Source organism: Podarcis cretensis (assembly GCF_951804945.1).
Source record: "Podarcis cretensis genome assembly, chromosome: 2".
NCBI lineage: Eukaryota > Metazoa > Chordata > Lepidosauria > Squamata > Lacertidae > Podarcis > Podarcis cretensis.
Window position 1 is genome coordinate 32241122 of NC_137171.1, and position 20224 is coordinate 32261345.

General features: G+C 44.5%; 2 protein-coding genes across 3 annotated transcripts in view; one reads left to right on the forward strand and one right to left on the reverse strand.

The window, feature by feature from the left end:
* Positions 1 to 12358, reverse strand: part of CCDC57 (coiled-coil domain containing 57) — a 66339-nt gene extending 53981 nt beyond the window's left edge. The window contains exon 1 of the mRNA XM_079967375.1: positions 12232 to 12358. Within this exon, the coding sequence (XP_079823501.1) occupies positions 12232 to 12343 (112 nt within the window). The 5' untranslated portion in view covers positions 12344 to 12358. The remainder of the gene's footprint in view (positions 1 to 12231) is intronic.
* SLC16A3 (solute carrier family 16 member 3) overlaps positions 10726 to 20224 on the forward strand; it is a 32417-nt gene continuing 22918 nt past the window's right edge. Inside the window, exon 1 of one of the 2 annotated variants that reach the window (XM_079967446.1) lies at positions 10726 to 10860. The gene's annotated coding sequence lies outside the window, so the exon portion shown is untranslated. The remainder of the gene's footprint in view (positions 10861 to 20224) is intronic. The other variant, XM_079967448.1, reaches the window with a different exon arrangement.

Sequence of the window (20224 nt, forward strand, 5' to 3'; positions counted from 1 at the left end):
ATGGCTTTGTTGTGGCGAAGGGGCTTGAATAACTCCAAGAAGCTCTGAGCTATGCCATGCAGGGCTACCCAAGACGAACCGGTCATACCCGAGAGTTTAGACTAAATGTGATCCACCTGGAGAAGGAACTGGCAAACCACCCCAGCATTTTGCCAAGAAACCATAACAAAGGAGAAGCTTTGAGAAGAAAGTGAGCGTTTCCTAGGCATGCTCTGGTTCATGGGGTCACGGAGAGTTGAACACGACTTAGACGACTAAGCAACAAAATTATTCTTTTAAGGCTACCCCAAGTTATGGAAAGGGTCTTGTAATATGAAATGCCTGTTTTGTTACCTGTTACTGTTAACTGAAATAAATAAATTAATACAATTTAAAACATGTTTGGAAACTACAGCTAATACAAAATGTGGTGATCAATTTGTTAACTCAGCTGAATTCAAACTGCACACATTTTAGATCTGGAAGGCCATAATATGAAGTTTGGTGGGCATGCATGTCTTTGGTATGGGAAAGCTAAAATATATAAGAGCTTCATGAACCATGTTATTAGGAGAAATCTGTATAGAGTCTGGGAGAAACATAAAAACTTGTTGGAAAGAAAAACACCCCATGGTTATTGCCAACAGAAGCAAATACAATTACAATTAATTACAATTAAGAGACTAAATATGAAGAGACAGTGGGCGACTTATAGGGATTTGTTAGATTTTTCAGGGAGTGAACCCAGATTAAAACCAATGGAAGAAGTAAGGGAACCAAGTTACTGATTGGTTACAGTACCATCAACTATATGATATGTTCAGACTAGTTAAGAAAAATGGCTTTTTGGACCAAAGCTCACAATCTGAAACAGAGTTATTGCTGAATAAGAAAAAAATAATTGTCCAAAATGTACAAATTATTATTGGAATGGGAAACAAAATATGAGCTGGTTAAAGCATCAATGACCCACTGGGTAATGGATATAGGGTACAGAACATAGAATATAGAATTAAACCTCTGGGATAATCTTTGGAAGAATTATTTGAAATTTACTGCATGCTACATGCTGAAAGAGAACTATATGAAATGATTCATAGATGGTAGGTATCTAACACTGAGTAGATTGGCTAAGAAGTATAATGTGGAATCGATTTGTGTTGGAAATGTAAAGTAGAAGGAACCTTTTTCATATGTGGTGGACATGCAAAAAATTAAAGAATATTGGGAAATGATATATAATGAGATGGGGGGAAATGTTGAAAAGAACTTTCCCCAAACAACCCAGAGGGATTTCTGCTAGGAATTGTATAGGCAGAGGTTCCCAGGAGTCAGAAATTTTTGTTTATGTATGCAACAACACCTGCTCAGATTTTGTTAGCCAAAAGATGGAAGCCAAGAGACGTTCCTAGTAAGGAGGATTGGTAACTTAAATGGTAGAATATGCAGAGTTAGCAGGTCTAACAAATGGAATAAGAGAACACGAACAGGTATTTAAAGAGAAGTGGAAAATATTTGTTGAGTATATTGAAAATAATTGTATATAGTTAAAAACGCTGGCAGTATTAAAATAATTCAGAGGATGTAAGAAAGGTAAATTGAATTAAATGGGTACATTAAAATATGCAGGAATGTTGGATAAAACAAATGAACCTTGGAAGGAAAGGGAGGGAAGTCAATGAATGTTTGGTATAATAAAAGATGTTTAATTTGCAAAACAAACTGTTGGTCTTGACCTTTAAAACCTCAAATTACCTGGACCAAGGTAGCTAAAGGACTACTTCCTGTTGTGTGAACCTGTGTGTAAGTTGAGATCATCTTCAGACTCACTTTTCTGTAAGTTGCAGTACTATGTCATGTGAAGAAACCTGCTCCACTATAACTTGGAGCTGGACTTTCAGTGTGGCCAGTGCCAGATTTATGTATAGGCTAAGTAGGCTGAAACATAGGGCTTTTATATCTAGGGGGCCTTGCCAGCCCACACGCTCCCCAGCGGATAGTCTCCCCTCTCCCAAAATTGCAAACCCAAGACTTCATGTGAGGGCAGGGCAACTCAGGCTCAGCAACTATTAGACTGAGGGCTAGCCAGTGGGGCCCAATTTGAAGCAGTGGGGCACAACTTGAATTTTTTAATTTTTTTTGTAGGGCCCCAGTTCACAGCCAAAGTCTGCAAAATCTTATAGATATAAATAAAATCCATCTAGATTACCCTGGTGCAGGGGCCCCCTTAGGAGCGGCCCGCGGGGCCCAATTTGGCCCAATTGCTCCAATTGCCTTACCAGACGTCCCTGAAAACAGTCCCTGGATTCACCAATCTGTCGCCAGACAAAATCTGTCCCCGGAATGTCCCCAGATTTTAATTAATGTCCCTGAATTTATGCCTGGGGATTTCCGGCAAGGCAGCATGGTGGGCGCCATGGCAGTGAGCAGCACCGGAGGTCCCAGTCACGTCAAAGTTCCTACGGCCTGCCCTTTTTCTGTCATGGGAGAGACAGGCACCCACTGTATCTGTACTTTCCAGAAACAATTTAAGACATTTTTGTTTCAGCAAGTTTTACCAGGGAGACAAAATATTCTCTGCTTTGGTGTTTATTTTGCATTATTCTTCAACTTATCTTCAGTTGTTTTTGTAATTTTAAAGACTATTTTGAGCAGTTTTATGGTATGTTTGCAAACAACCTTAAAACATACGTTAAAGGTAATAATAATAATAATAGTAATAATGATGATGATGATGATGTTACAATGGCATTAACTACCAATGAGAACATAAGTGAATCCAAATTGTATTTAATAGCATACAGTCTCTATATTTATTATAGACAATTATTTCAATGCGATCATTTCTCTTTGCTCTGATCCCTAAATATCAGTGCTAAAATGAAGCCAATGTAAATCTAGGCCAGCCTCTATCATACAGTAAATGGGCATTTATTGCAAAGGTATAGAGAGATGCATTTATGCTTTTATCAGGAATATGTTTGAGAATCCGTGAAGAGAGAAATAAACAAGAGTTACAGTCAAGCCATATTAGAACTGAAGAAGACTTCCTGTAGTCCTTTCTAGCTGATTTGCATGTGTCCAGTTGACTGAACTCAACCCGCCAGAACCAGATTAAGTAGGTCACTTTCAAACAGTGAGTCAACAAAAATATATTGCCATGCACTGTGGAGTGCTGCATCTCTGGTGCTCTCACTGTGCTACCATATCTGCCTTCCTGAGTGCACGTATTCTTTCTGTTTCTGTCAATAACATAGCATGGGCATAACCTTTTAGAAGATAATATTGCACTATAAATTCAAACAGAGTCGTGATGTGGAATGGAAAGGAATGGGGTATAGCTTTGAAACACAACAAATCTTAACCAGAACTAACAAGGATTTAAAAATGTGACTTTCTCTACAGCAGCTGAGCCAGATAACCAGATAGGAAGATAGATTGATCCAGTAGCCGGCTGGTTATTGGGCATTACAACATGTCACAACTGGTAAAATTGGTACAGGATAAGGAGCATAATTAAATTAGGATGAAGGCTTTCTCCTTCCCCCCTAGACTAACCTCTTAATGCTGTTCTGCTTGATCAATAACTGCAACCCACTTAGGAACTGCAAGCCAGCCTCACTAATTAGCCGAGGGCTGAGGTGACTCTGACATGACTCCCTTGGCACCTCTTGGGCTGCTGAACTGTGTGGAGTCTGGGAATTGAAGTCAGCTCCATGGGTTTGAGCCAAAATGAGGTTGCCTGATATGGGTATGAGGCGGGTGGTGATTATCTCTCCATTTCTCATCTCATTAAGGATTAGATATCTACACAAGTGGAAGGCTATTTAGATAGCAGTTAAGTAATACTTATTGCTGCAGAACCTTTGTTAATTAATAACACTGCTTTCCTTTCCTCTTCCAGGAACTTAAGCCTTGTTGTCTTGAAATTTCTTTGCTTGTATGAAAACAATCGTGTAACTGGAGGGAGGAACCAAAACAGCATTTTGTCTGATTGCCTGCTAGGAAGCTGAATGTATCATCCATCCATCCATCAATTTAAGAACTACGTGAAATAAGCACGAAGCAGATTTACTGCCAAAAAAAAAAGAGTACTTGTAGAGTAGTAATGATGACTCACATGCATGAGGTAATTTATGCTCTGACAGAGTCAAACACATCCTTCATACTTGCAACATGCAGCCAGGGCCAAAAGGAAAGGTACTTTCCTATCCATTGTCCTAACTGTTAACTTCCTTCATTGTGGTAGTGGTTATGAAAAGTCTAAACAATTTTCATCAAGAACTTTCTCAAACCAGGAATCCCCAGTTGTTTTTATCTTGATGGGTGATCCTGAGCATGTCTACTCAGAACTAAGACTAATTAGGCTCAATGGAACTTATTCCCAGGTAAGTCTGTCAATATGTACAGGATTTCAGTCTAACAGTACAACACTATTCCCTTCACTTTTCTTTAAGCAACACATAACTTTAAAATCATACACCATAAAACTTTTCTTCAGATGAAGGAAATGTATATTATTAGCTAGTGGTTTCCCTTTCACCCTGTGTTGAACTGTAGGAAGTGTAGGCAGAGGAATCAATCATGTTCATAGGTATTTTATTTCTCTTGGTGACTCTTATCTCTTAGTGTAGAGCAGGGATGCCCAAACTTTTTTCAAAGAGGGCCAGATTTGATGGAAGTGAATATGCGTTGTTGACCTTTTTTTAGGATTGAAGTTGACCTTTTTTTAGGATTGAAGTTGACATTTTTTTACAATTTTACCCCAAACTTGTTGAGCTTTATTTTAGAATTAAAGTTGTTGAGCTTTTTTTTGGATTGAAGTTGTTCAGTTTGTTTTACGATTGAAGTTGTTCAGCTTTTTTAAGGGTTTTACCCCAGGAAATAAACTGCCACAGGGGCCGGATTGAACCAACCGGTGGATTAGACCCCCAAAACGGATTTTGGACATGCCTGGTGTAGAGGAAGGATGGAGATTCCCCAGGCTCGACATATGTTGCTGGACAATAGCTCCCATAATTTCTTGACCATGGAGTATGCTGGCTGGGGTTGATGAGATTTAGTCTGCCAACATCTGGAGGGTCAATTTTCCCACCCATATATGATCTTATTCTCTGGATTAACACTTAATAAAAAGCTGTTAATTGAATTGTCACAGACCTTGTGTATTTAATGGCGTTTGACCTCACTGTTTACTCCATGGTTTACATTTCTCTCTCCCTTCCCATCCTGATATGTAAATATACTTGTTAGTTAAAGATAACACTCCCTGCATCTAATGAACTGCACTCTGCTTCATGAAAGCTTATTATGCCATAACAAATGTGTACATATTTAAGACTCTTTGTTGGTATTGCTGCAACAGACTTACACATCATTTAAAAGAAATTGTAGACAGCTATGCGTTCTGGAACAGGAAAAGAAGAACCCACAGTTGCTAGCGGAAGTTACAGAGAAACCTCAGTAAACGGCAGCTGCGCCAGACTTGTAATGTTAATTGGGGGAGCACTCACTTAGAAAATAACATTTAAGAGGTCACAAAATGGCTTTGCTGTGCATGTCTCTACTGGGGGTGGGGAGAGAGAAGGTGGAATTTTGTTAGGGCAGGGATGAATGTTAGGGACACTATTGAGTAGGAGCTGTTATGCAAAACCACCTCTCCATGCAAGTAGTATGACTGATAGAAGGAACTGGTTGGGGCAAGAGAGTGGCATATATTATTTTAACCAATGGGGGTTGACTAAATAACCCTTGGGATCCCTTCCAACTGTACAATTCTATGATTCTAATACTGTGGTACCTTGGGTTACATACGCTTCAGGTTACAGACTCCGCTAACCCAGAAATAGTACCTCGGGTTAAGAACTTTGCTTCAGGATGAGAACAGAAATCGTGCTCCGGCGGCACGGCAGCAGCAGGAGGCCCCATTAGCTAAAGTGGTGCTTCAGGTTAAGAACAGTTTCACGTTAAAAAAGGACCTCAGGAATGAATTAAGTACTTAACCTGAGGTACCACTGTATTAGATGAATCTACACCTAAGGTGGGGAACTTTACAGTATTAGAAAGCAGAAGTAGCCATGGTGGCCCGTAAGAAAAACTACAAAGCCTACATTAGAGCAGTGCCTTTATTAAGACAACCAAAATGGCATGTAATACTATGCAAGCTTTTGAGTTCTTCAAAACTCTCCACCAGAGGAGATAGTAAAGAAAGCAAGGGGAAGGGCAGCAAGAAAAAAAGGCTCTTGGATGTGGAAGCCATGGAATCTGGATTTAATCAAGAAGATGGGAGGAGGGAACGGACCATAACATTAGGTGCTGCTACGCAGGTTTCAGGTTGAGCCCAGAACTGCTGGGATGAAGAAATGAACAAATGGTTGATCCGTTATATTATATCCAGTTGTTACCCAGATCTGTGTCCAACCTTAAGAAGACAGAAGTTCCTACATGGGTGGAAAACAGAAAAAGAGAAACCAGACTGTTGTTACATTAACAAAGCTGGAAATTGTATGTGATGTACTATGTAAAAAAAATGTAAGAGTTGTATCTGTTGCTCCACCCACTGGCAGAGGAAGGGGTATGTGGTGGGTGCGGCCTGAACTGGGGGTCATCCCTGAGGGGGGTGACATTGCCGTCGCCCCCCTGGGATGCTCACCACGGGCGGTACCCCCACAGGCACCTAGCCTCGCCCCTGGGTGCACAACAAGTGCCCCGCTCCACCCACTTTCCCTCTAGCCCCACCCACCAGTGATGTGCAGAACCCAGAAATCTGGCCACAGGAGAGAGTGGCCCTTAGGCTGAAATGGTCTCCCTATCCCCTTTGTACCCATCATAATAAAAAAGAATTATGGAGAGTTATGTGTCATTAATGAGCACATAATTACACAGTAATGAAAAAGTGCATATTCCTGCATTGCAAGGGGTTGGACAAGTTGATCCTCAGGGTCCCCTACAACTCTACAATTCTATGAGCTAAAGCTTGTATGTATATGTATATATATCACAGTTCAGACAGAAGTGTCATAAAATCCAGGGAAGTTCTTATCAGGCCTTAGAGCGGCCCACACAGCGCCACTTCCTTCACCCACACGGGGCTGGGAAGCCATTCAGAAGGTTTCTTGGAACAAAGGAGCCAATTTTTTTCTTTGTCCTATTCGAGCTCGAAATGGTTAAGAACGGATATCTCAACAGAGCTACAGAAGCAGGTCGCGCTTTCCCCCATTTAATGTATGATGCTGCTGCTGCGGTATTGAATTCTGATGGAATTGACATTTTTAAAAGCAGATTGTGGATGCAGCCCTGGGGGTGGGGGTCTGTTGAGGGGGATTTTGACTGAGATGTGATGATGCCCTTGGTTTTTTGGTGCACAATTTTTAAAGTGAGGTCTAAAAGTAGGGGAGTTCGCTGGGTGCCAGAAGCAGCGGAGGGAGAATGTGAACTAGCTGGACTGGCCAAGAGAAATGTCAGCAAAGCTCTGAGGGAGGCAAAAGGCATCCTGGACTGCTGTGCACAAGTGCCCTATTAAGAGATAAGCAGTGACAGGAGAGGAAAGCAAGCACTGCCATCCAAAATAGCCTTGGGTGACACAAGAGGGCAAAGGGACGCAGTTCTGGAAGCCGGCAGAGGAACCTATGGTACTGGAGCCTAGCAGAGAGATGAATGGACAGAGCCCTGGCCTGGAATTTAGTTCAAGGTGTGAAATTCCGGGCGGCATATGCATGTGATAAATGCATGCATGCAATAAGGGCGAAGAAGGAAAGCAAGCCATGAACAGCAAATCTATATGTAACTACAAAACACTGTGATTAACATACAAATGAGCTTAAAATCATTCAAATATGTATGTGACTGGCAAGTAAGAGAACTGTACTGTACAAGCAGGTATCTGACCTTGCATAGAGACTGGGGCATGCTTGCACTTGCTCACCCCCCCCCCCCGAAGACACTAAAGATCAGGCAAATCAAGTTCCTCCATATCTTTCGGTCTGTGGTGCTCTTTGATCCGAGATGCTAACATTAATGAATCCAATAAAACTGTACCAAGTTTCAAAAAATTAGCCTGTCTCAGTTTGGTCCTCTGGCAACAGACACTTGATTTATCGATTTCTCCACCAGGGCAATATTCCATGCCTCATTACACTAGTCAGTCAGTGGAAAAAACCTCTTGAATGTCTCCTGCATGTCCCTGTCTCTTGCTGCGAAAAAGTATGTCAAGTCTTTCAAGTGAGACTGCACTTGATGGTCCGCAGATATGCTCAGCGATGCCAGAGCTGCCAAAATGTAAATGCCTGTCCTAAAATCTTCCAAATTTCCCTTTCAATCAGTATGTGTGGTTTGGTTTGATATATGGTTATATTGATCAGTTACTGTTGTTGGTTAAAGGCTGGTGAATTTTGCACTCCGTAAGCTTTTGCAAGTGAAATTGAATAGGGATAGTTCATTGGTACTTGATTTCAGACAAATAAGAAGCTGAAGGGAAGCTAAATGTAAGGAGAAATATCCCTTCCCTGTGTGGGTGGTGTTCAAAAACTCCTTAATTCAAGGAAAGAGGAGCCCACTATGGAGTTACAGAGTAGGAGGGAAAGGCCAAATAATGTAATTACGTTGTATATGTGTTGGCTCTGCAAATCACATTTGTTGGTCTAAAACTGCTGGGAAAGCTTTTCACGAGTCTTAAGAATGTAAGAACTGCTGTTGGATCAGCATCTTTTTCTCACAGTGGCCAACCAGATGTGTCGGAAACCCACAAGCAAGACCTGAGCACAACGACACTCTCCCTTCCTGCAGTTTCCAGCAACTGGTATTCAGAAGCATTACTGCCCTCCAACTATAGAGACCGAGCATAGCTATTATTACGGCTAGTAGTAATTGGCAGCCTTATCCTCCATTAACTCAGCTAATCCTCTTTTAAAGCCATCCATGTTAGTGGCCAGCATCACTGCCTCTTGTGGGAGAGCAAATTCTCTAGTTTAAACTATGTGGTGCATGAAGAAGTATTTTAATTTCTCTGCCTTGAATACTGGGTCCTGGGTATATAATCCTAATTCCATACAGTTCTGGGTCTTCACACATTAATTGGGTAGCATCCTGGATAAACCTGAAATCCGCTCAGTTCTTGACCAAAAGCTGACTTGAGAACTTTTACTGTCTTACCTTAGGCAACCTGGTGATAGATAGCTAGGCATGAGTCCCTTTAGTTTCTGGTTCTGAAACTGCCCCGGTGCTTGAGCTGTGTCTGGTCCTAGATCAAGAAGGTCCTACTATTCTCATTGTTACAATGAATTCCCCTTAGCACTGCGCCCGACCAAGGTCCAGATTTCTCTGCTTCTGTTTTTCGCTTGCTCCATTTCTGGCTTAATAATAATGATGATAATGATAAAGATAATAATAATAATTTATTTGTACCCCATCCATCTGACTGGGCTGCCCCAGACAATCTGGGTGGCTTCCAGCATATATAACATAGGTTGTAAAGGGACCCCTGACCATTAGGTCCAGTCGTGGCCGACTCTGGGGTTGTGGTGCTCATCTCGCTTTATTGGTTGAGGGAGCCGGCGTACAGCTTCCAGGTCATGTGGCCAGCATGACTAAGCCGCTTCTGGCGAACCAGAGCAGCACACAGAAACGCCATTTACCTTCCCACTGGAGCGGTACCTATTTATCTACTTGCACTTTGACGTGCTTTCGAACTGCTAGGTTGGCAGGAGATATAACAACATAGTCAAACATTAAACCTTAAAAAGCTTCCCTATACAGGGCTGCCTTCAGATGTTTCCTAAATGTTATACCCTAAATCTTCAAATCCAGTTCTGTAAGTCAAGGTCATTCTGGCTGTGGTTTTGAACCAACCTGGTGCTTATGGTTCTGTCCTGCCTCCTGACCTATGGTGCCTCTGGTTCTGGTGTAATACACTGTGTTTATGCACCTCTCCACTTTCTGCATTGCCATATCCGTGTCTATATGCACTGACTGAGTGTCAATTACTCAGTTTTGGGGGTGGGGGCACAGAAAGCGAGGTTTGCCACGGCACAAAACCAGCAGAGCGCTTTGGCACTGGTTTGGAGTCAAATAAGATGAGGTTGGATTTTTGGCCCTTTACAGTGGTACCTCGGGTTACAGACGCTTCAGGTTACAAACTCCGCTAACCCAGAAATAGTACCTCGGGTTAAGAACTTTGCTTCAGGATGAGAACAGAAATCGTGCTCCGGTGGCGCGGCGGCAGCAGCAGGCCCCATTAGCTAAAGTGGTGCTCCAGGTTGAGAACAGTTTCAGGTTAAGAATGGACCTCCGGAACGAATTAAGTTCTTAACCCGAGGTACCACTGTACTTGTAAAGGGTTTTGGCCCTTTGCACAAAATGCGGGATTCGCAGCACAAAAATTTGGCGGGATCCAGAATTTCAGGGTCACACATTAGTGAAGTTTCTCCGGGTCCCTGGCCCCCGCTCCTCTGATCCTGATCGCATTGCCCACCTATCAGCTCCCTGAGTTCCCACCCTGCTCCAGGGGGCAGACCGAGTTCTGTTTTTTCTCCATGTTAGCCTTAGGCCTTCTTGCTCCCAGCTCCTCTTTCCCGTCTCGCCTCGGCGGAGGAGTCGCGGCCCACGTGCTCCCACCGACCACGCTGCCGCTCGGCCCCCGCCCCCTCGGAGAGCGGCCCGTGGGAGGCGCTAGGACCCGCCTGGCCTGGCCCCGGCTTGGCTCCCTCGGCCTCTCTGACGCGCTCTCCCGCCGAGCTGGCTGCGCGACTCTCCAGCTACAGGCGCTACATCGCCCCAGGACGGCAGGCAGCCGCGCCACCCAACCCGCCGCGCCCGGGGACGGAGCCACGCCCGAACCTGCCGCCCAGCCCAGCCCAGCCCAGCCCAGCGGTCCGGGATACCCAGGTAAGCGAGCTGTGCGCGGCGGGGAGATGCTGCTGCGGAGCGCGCGCGCTAGGGGACCGTCCGCCCAGGTCGCCCGAAGGGGCTCTGGCAGGTGGCGCTCGGGGGGCACCTGCGCGCTCTCCTGGCCCGCCGGGGTCTGCCGCTCGGCGGCACCTGCTCGCATCTGGGCGGGTCGGAGGCGAGGGCTGGCTTAAGGCTGGGAAGGAGCGGCGCCGGGTCCCCTCTCCAGCGCTTGCGGAGGGAGATGGAGGCGCCAAGCGGGCGGAGAGACTCTCGCCTGGCGGGCTTGGTGTTGACGAAGCTGTGCATGACTCAGGGCTGGTCCCCCGCGCCCCATCGCTCCCCCTTCTCTCGCGGCTGCCTCCCCAAGGTGCTCCTGATCCGGCCTCGGCGGGACCAGCAGAGCAGGGGGGAAAGTAGGCGGCTGTCTGCGCGCAACAGGAGGGTGGGGAAGTGAAAGCCGGAGGTCGGCGCGGCGGCGGGGGCGCATCCCATAGACAGACCTCCGTAAGGCTCAGGCATACATAGCCCCTTGGGGCACCGTATTGTCCAGTTGCCCTCATTTCCCCAGCAACAGCATCTCCACGATCGCGCTTTCCCAGCGCCCCCTCCCTCTCCTAGCCCATGTCACGGTGACCGCGGCTCCAAGAGGCTGGTCCTCATGATCCCCAAGGGCTCCTCTGCTAGCGCCAGGCGTCCTGGCCACCCTGAGCAGTCTGGCTCCGGCTTCTCCTCCTCCTGGAGAAGTTCATTCATTTCTCTCCCGCGCATCCTTGACCCAAGGAGCTCCGTGGCCAAGGGAGATCTGCCCAGGAGAGATGCTTGGGTCGGGACCAAGCAAAAGCCAGTCTCATCGGGGCTTTTAGACAGCCCTTTTAAAACAGGCGATCAATCCACCCGCCTCTCTCTTGCTGAGCGCATCTCCCTCCCTCTTTCAGCGAGACCGACTCGGAACCGGAGCCAGGGGCATCACAAGGAGTCCGGCTCCGGTTCCGAGAAGGTGCTGAGAGGCGTTTGCGCCTTTCTAAACATCAGCAAACACCCCAGAACAAGGCCTAGAGATAGATCTCTAGTTGGTGACGATGCTCGGCTGGGTCACAGGAGCACTCGATTTCTGGGCGCACCGCGTGAGATAAGGAGCGGAGGCTGGGTCTCCAACGAGATCCAGTTTCCTTAAATGTCACTGGGATTTAAACGCTCCTGAAGGGATGACAGACAGGGAGGGAAGGAACTGGGCTAGGAAACAAGGAGCAAACCTCGCGCGCGCCTGTTTATCAGGGGAGAGGCTGGGCAACGGGAAGATGGGTAACGTTTAATCTCTAGGGTCAGAGATTATCCGGCTCAAATCAGCAAGAGACTTGGAAGGCTTACCCTGAAACCCATTTCCCCACTCCCAGATGATCCAGGTGGGCTGTGTGAGGACGCTTTTGTCCCTCAGAGGTACTCTGCTCTGTGCTGTTGTTTCCAACCTGAACTGTGCCATTTGAAAAGGAGTTCTGGTTCTAGATGACGTTCTGGTTGGTGTGTCGTTCTGGTGTTTAGATGGTCCTCCGCTCACCTGCACTTGTATCCATGCCAGATCCTTGGATAAGATTCCAAGGTGCTTTTTCTCTGTACACACAGTCCCGGCTATGGTAAATGATTCCCTTAAACTTCATTTATCTGTAGGAATCAATCTCAGCCCATCTCTGTAGTCAGCTTGGGCCTGATTGGCTCCTCCAGCCAGTGCCCAGTTACTGATCTAATTTAATCCAATGTTTTTTGACGGATCTAGGGCATTTGCTTGGAATTGAAATACTGCGCCTCCCTGGGCATAGATGTTGTAAACAAATGATATGGGCACGATTGTACTTCTTTCTTATTTTGCTGCTTTTTTGCTTTGGTATGTTAATTTAAAAAAATACGAAATTGTAAAGAACATAAAGGCGAAGCTGCTTATATCTGCCTGTGCTGTTTGACTGGTTCTTGTCTTGAATTGCGACAGCGACATTTCTCTATTAAGCAATATCAAGTCTGACATCTGTGTTTATACTCTTTTCTTTTTCTATTTGAAGTACTGGTGGCATCAGATTGATTTTTTTAGCTGCATATGATAGTACTGTAATTAGGTAGTGCTGCGGCTACATCCTCCATTATTCATTTGGAAAGCCCACTGTAGCGAAAGGTATTTATATTTCAAAATAAGTGTGTATATTTACTATGATGGGGTTGTGGAACAGCAATCTCAGGACCCAGTAGGAAGCCAAATTTGGTGTTTGGGTTAACTAACGTATTTCTGAGCCCTTTACAAACACTATAGATCAACAATTTACTAAGCTTTCCTGTCTATAATGATAACAATAAATAATAATAGAAAGGAGAATAACTCTAAATAAAATGACAGTAAAAATGTGAAGCTGTAGATTTATTATTTATTTATCACATTTATATTCCCCCCTTCCCTGCCCCAAGGTCACCCAGATGGCTGAATGGGGATTTGAACCTTGGTCTCCCAGGTCCCAGTCCAACATTTTAACCTTTATGCTACACTGAATCAGTTATGAAGCTGGTACTGCAGTGTTCTTGCTTTTCATTTATTTATTATACTGCTTTAATACTCAAAACATTCTCTAAGCAGTTTGCCAAACCACCAAAGTGGTTTGACAGCATGAGGAAGGGTCTAGTAGGTAGCTAGGACCCGCTGGGTTTGGGGCTGTTAATGTGGTTCCCCAACTTCCATTCCCCCGTACAGTATATAACACAGGCTGCTTTTTCTGGAGGAGAAATTCTCAAGAGGTAGACTTACATAGCTTGTGGCATCATCTAAAGTGCAGTTCTACTCTGGCTGTAAAATGACACCGCCATCAGTAGATCTTCTCCCAGGGAGTATTCGGTTCTCCCCATGACTTCAGCTCTGATCAATGCTATGCAAACATTTGTGCACGTGAGTAACTTGAGCTTCGTAAGTGGCACAATCCGGTAAGCTCAGAGTGATCGCGGGCATGTGGGCCTTTACTCATCTGGCACGGAGATTCGTAGGATGGGAGCAATTAAATGGCGGTATTAAATGACCTTTGTATTGCCAGTTTGGGGCACAAGAGACTGAATTCTTACTCTATAGAGCTGAAGGCATGAGTTTTTAGTATGTTGAATGTATACAGTCACGATGACTCCCGCACAGTAGCAAACAGCAGCTTCCTTTTTTTGGATGCTTTCAATGAAAAAAGTGCAAAGCTAGTAACGCGAATAATGGCTTTCTGGCCTATCTGATGGATCTGTGCACTCAACTGCTAGGAAACAGCCTCCCCCCACCCCCAATGTGTCCACCGGAGCAGAAAAGCCTGCAGGCAATTATGCATGAAGACAGCAAGGAGGACACTGCCTGGTTTTCGGTTCCAGGCTGAATTTTGAGATTTGCAATCCTGGTAGTTAAGCATCATCTGCATATAGTATAAAACACACCCCATACCAGATGGTACGGGGGTGTTTTGTTTTTTTTAAAAAAAGAACAATTGGAATGTTTTTTAGTCATTGCAATGATTGGTTACTCTTCCTCTTTCTCATGAAAGAAAGGAGAGCAGTTGAATGAAGTGCTAAATTGCTTTAATAATAATAAAAAAGCCTTTTGGGCTGGGTGGTCATGAAGGGGCTTTGCATTTCATACTCAAGTTAAGAGCTGAGGAGTCTTGATGGGTGTTGGGGTGGTGGCAGTGATGATCTGCCCAGGGAGCCTAGCTGCCTTCCTTGCCACACAAGCCCCATTCTTTACATTGCAGGTGGTTTAGTGGTCCAAAACATGTGTTTATGTGCATTTATTTCATTTGTTGACACTATCAGGATATACAGTTTGTAAATATATGTCATTAATTTATTTCACTATACTATACCAATGTGATGGGACGCGGGTGGCGCTGTGGTCTAAATCACAGAGCCTAGGGCTTGCCGATCAGAAGGTTGGTGGTTCGAATCCCCATGACGGGGTGAGGTCCCGCTGCTCGGTCCCTGCTCCTGCCAACCTAGCAGTTGGAAAGCACGTCAAAAGTGCAAGTAGATAAATAGGCGGGTAGGTAAACGGCATTTCCGTGCGCTGCTCTGGTTCGCCAGAAGTGGCTTTGTCATGCTGGCCACATGACCTGGAAGCTATCTGTGGACAAACGCCAGCTCCCTCGGCCAGTAAAGCAAGATGAGCACCACAACCCCAGAGTCATCCGTGACTGGACCTAACGGTCAGGGGTCCCTTTACCTTTACCTATACCAATGTGATAAAACAAAAGGTGCCACGGGACATTTCAAACCCACCTTTTAATTGCAGAAGTGATCTCCTTGGGATGAGGCTGAACTAATGATTCATTGCTTAATTATTTAATAATTCAGTTTATTCCATGTACACCCCACCTCATTCCAAGGGTTTGGGGCAGGTTAAAAAAATGTTATGGCTAACTGCAACTCCCCCTCTAATTGCAGTGAATCAATCACACACAAAGTAATTTTTTGGAAGGCGGGGCAATCTTAAAATGATTCCTACAGCTGGGCTTTGGCAAGTTTCCAGGACAAGGAATTTCAGAGTTGGGGAGGAGGCAGAGGAGAATCAGACACTGGGAATGACTCTCCAGTTTCATGTGCTGCAGGTCTAGATCTGGAATGGGTGGTCTACCAACTGGCCTTCCAAGGTCTAACTAATTCATGTTGAGATATGGAGGAATCTCTAGTTCCCTACCCTCCTGGTAATTGCTTACTCTTCAGGAAGCATCTGAGGTTCTGCATCATGTGACAGTGTACTTGTTGCTTGAAACACCTGAATTGATCTAGCTACACATATTCCTTCCCCCACAATCTCTTTCCACGCAGTGCTTTGGTTGTCTTCTCTTTCTGCTTGTGGCATACTCCATTATCAATATTTAAATTAACAAAAATTATTTCTGCATTGTATTGATTAGTACATTGCACTCCACCTTTCCTCCATCTTGGAACAGAATGCAGTGTACACAGGGTTCCCAGTCTCCCTCCCTAACCCACCTGCTGATGAAACCCATACTTCTTTAGCATGAATCTTAGCTAAGCCAGGAAGCCACTGGGACATTTTGTTAAGTCATTCCCTTTTAGCACCCCCATAAATATAACTTTTTGATTGAGATTCTGTGTGTGGATTGCTTTTCAGCACGGAGAAAATTTCATATGTGTGTGTGTGTAAATATCACTCAGTAAAAGCCTGAGGATATGCTGTGAATAGTAAGTGAAAGAGAAGGAAGCAACTGAGGAGATTTGAGGAGTAGGTTGATAGAACCTGTTATCAAACAGGACCAAAAGGGCAGATTGCAGGGCGGGGGATGGCAGAAGAACCACATGTTTGCTTCAAGAGAAGGGGGATGTTGAAAGAGGATGGAAGTGGAGCAGGGGAGGATTAACCTCTGGTAAATAAAAAAGGTCACCAGTGGCAGAGACAAAGGTTTCTTTTGACATCTATGAAGTGATGTCCCTGCAGAGGTGGACCAGGCTCTGGCCTCAGAATACAAAGCCGCCAAATAATGCCTCTGTGGGAGATGGACCAAATGTCTTTCCTCCCTCTCTACACAGTTTTCAGTTCGAATTAGAATTACTTGTGGAAATGTTGTAGTGGAAAGTCGACTTTGCTAATCAGGAAGTGAAGCTCACAAATTAGCAGTGCTGTGGTCAAGTGAATGTCAGACAGAGTAGCAGATAGCATCAAGTTATAGGAGAAAGACCAGTGTTATTATAATGGGCTTGGGCCTGTGAACCCTCAGTTTGAATTCCTCCTCAGCATGGTGAGGAAGAGTTACTGTGTTTCATCCTAGCATATGCTATGGTCTTTTTTGCGAATCCAGAGTAGCAAGAGTGGGCATCTACTTATGCAACAGAGCTTCTCCTTTCTCTCATCCTCCCTGCACCTACATAATCTGGGGTTGGGGGACACTACAGAGCAGATTTTGGGGGAAGCTGGCAGAGAGAAACCAGAAGTCCCATTGTGCAAGCAGATTTCCGTTGTAGAAGCTGGCAGACATCACTGGATGTCACCCAATATTAGAAAAGACTTGCAAGGCATTTTGTACACTAAAAGGTGAAAACTATGTATCCATTCACCCTTCCACAGGTTTTATTCAATCCCAGGGCAGAGTTATTCCATAACTGGGACATCCCATAAACAACAAAAAAAAAATGGTACACATATATTTCCAGACACCTTGATTACTATAAAAGTCTGACAACGGGACACCCCCCCCCAAAAAAAAATAACCAAGTTAAGTGATGAAATGTCTACCTCAGAAGTGGGAAACCTCACCTGAGAGCCAGTGTGGTGTAGTGGTTAAGAGCGGTAGACTCGTAATCTGGGGAACTGGGTTCGGGTCTCCGCTCCTCCACATGCAGCTGCTGGGTGACCTTGGGCTAGTCACACTTCTTTGAAGTCTCTCAGCCTCACTCACCTCACAGAGTGTTTGTTGTGGGGGAGGAAGGGAAAGGAGAATGTTAGCTGCTTTGAGACTCCTTCGGGTAGTGATAAGGCGGGATATCAAATCCAAACTCTTCCTCCACCTGTGGCCCACCATATGTTGCCGAACTGCAGCTCCCCTCATCCCTGACTATTGGTCATGTTGGCTAGCGGTGATTCTTAAAAAAGAGAGACCGCATTTAAAGCATAAGTTTCAGAAAACACTAGACAATGTGTCACATGGAGTAATTCACAAAAGAATTTTAAAAAACCCAATAAAGTCAAGCAATATTAATTTAAATCTGCAAAATATTACTAAAACCCACAGTAGGTAAGCAAGGAGAGTTTTAGTCAACCGCATCCAGAAGGCCACAGGTTCTCCACCTTGGTTTCATAGCAGAAATATAGCAGCAAGGAAGCCACATCTTTTGTTACCTGAGATTAAGGACAAGATAGTATCTTCCTCCATTCCATGAACAAATGCTGACTAGACTGGTAGTCAGAATTGTATTTTAACACTGGCAGTGGGACACCATTCTCTACTGAGTGATGATGGGCTGTAGCTGAAGGCCGTGGGCTATTTCATTGGAAGATTAACTACGGATATCCCGCCTCTGGCATTCTCCAGCTTTTGAAAATAAGGTACCGGTAAATAAATACTCTGTTCCTTAGTTTAGCATGCAGTGACCACTTCTCATGGGAAATTAAGTCTGCAGTCCTGAACAAATTGGATTTTTCCTACTAAGCACAAATAGAACACCCAATATAACAACCCTAAAGAAACACACAAATATATAACCATCAGTGTTACATATAGCCACTTTGTGCTAGCCATTCTTTAACACTTCATTGCATGCAGGAGTCACCTTCAATGTACAAACTAATGTTTTATTTTATACGTGGTAAATATGCAGTTTAGGCTAGGGAGTGTCTCCAGAAGGACATATGTGAGTGTGATTGTGGGCGTGTCTGGGTTCTGAAAGTTAATATATGAAACAAAGAGCGGCCTGACTTCCTGAATGGTGTCACGTAGTATTTTGCTCTTAGCAAACCTCTTAAGTTGTTGTAGAGACAAGTACCCGTACTTGATAACCCTTTTCCATTTGAGTAGGGTTGTGGTTTTTTGTTGTTCCTTAGAACCTTCCCAAACTTGCCTCCTGTATCATTCCCCCTGCAGGGCATAAAACAACTTGAGAGGATTTTTTAACAACAAAAAGGCTAGTGGGGAGCAGATTAGGAAGCCCATCCCCACGATGCTCATTTGTGGAAGATTACATCTGATCTTATAAAAAGAAAACAATTGGAATAAGTCTACACTAGCCTCAGTGATGTGGCCCCTAAATAAGTTAATATTTGCCTTCTCCCTTAATGTTGTTTCTTCTGTTTTTATTATTGAGTAGCTCTATACTTACGGACATAAAATGAGCCTGGTGGATCGGGCCAGTCTAACCCAGCATCCTGTTCTCACAGTGGCCTGCTCAGGCAGATGCCCATGAAAAACTTGCAAGCAGAACCTGATCAGAACAGCACTCCCTCCCCACCCCACCCACCTGCAGTTTCCCATCCACTGGCATATGGAGGCATGCTGCCTCTGACTGGGGAGCTGGAACATAGTCGTCATGGTTCGTTTGTCTGCTTTTTGAATTGGTCTAATCTTTAAAGCCTTCCAAGCTGGCGACCATCACTGCCTCTTGTGTGAGCAAATTCCATAGTTTAACTGTGCATTGTGTGAAGAAGGGCTTTCTTTGGTCTATCTTGAATCTTCCAATATTCAGCACCACATGTTCAAGAGGCATGGGCAGGCAAACTAAGGCCCCGGGGCTGGATCCGGCCCAATCGCCTTCTAAATCCAGCCTGCGGACGGTCTGGGAATCAGCGTGTTTTTACAGGAGTAGAATGTGTCCTTTTATTTAAAATGCATCTCTGGGTTATTTGTGGGACATAGGAATTTGTTCATTTCGCCCCCTTTTCCTTTTCAAAATATAGTCTGGCCCACCCACAAGGTCTGAGGGACAGTGGACTGGCCCCCTGCTGAAAAAGTTTGCTGACCCCTGTTCAAGAGTTATGAGAGGTCCAGGATAACTTTTCCTTACCCACTCTTTCAGCACCATCAAACGTGGCTGGGAAAACTCAGCCAGATGGGCGGGGTATAAATAATAAATTATAATATTATTATTATTATGCCACCTTGCCTCTGCAATTGAGGGGGCTGGGGCCATGTGATGGAAGCACATCGCCTCCTTGAAAATTCGGGGGGGGGGGGGGCTTGCCCCACTCCAGATGGCACAGCAGAACACCATGCATAATTTACACACTGCTATCATTTCTCCTCATATATAGATTTCTCTAAACAGCTCCATAGAGGAGTTGCTCCATCTCCTTGATGGTTTTGTTTGCCCTTTTCTGAACATCTTCCAGCTCCACAATATCCTTTTTCAAGTGAGGTGACCAGAATTGTACTTCAAGCGTGATTGCTTTGTGTAGATTATTATATTTATATTATAAGCTAATGGTATAAAATTGGTTTTAACTTCTTATCAACAAAGTAAATTAAGAACAGAGAGGTTGGTCTGTGATATTGAATTGGCTGTTGGGATTCTGCCACAGAATAAGCATGAACAAAAACTTGAACAAAAAATGGATAATCACCTAGGATATAATTGAAACCTGTTGACAAGTCTAAGTGAAATATGGAAAGATTTTCAATAAGTTCTTTCGAAAAAGGTTTACAGCACTTCCTTTGTTGTCTTCCCTGTGCTCTTCATTCTTTTCTTTTAAAGAAGTCATGTTATCTAGCTATGGATCTTATTGCCAATGTAGGTTAAAGTCACGGGTGATACTGCTATGATAGGAATAGTAATTAAGAATTTGCTTTATTTTATTAAAATGGCCCAAATGATGCAAAACAGCAACAGGGCGTTCAAGTTTTACTTCCTGATA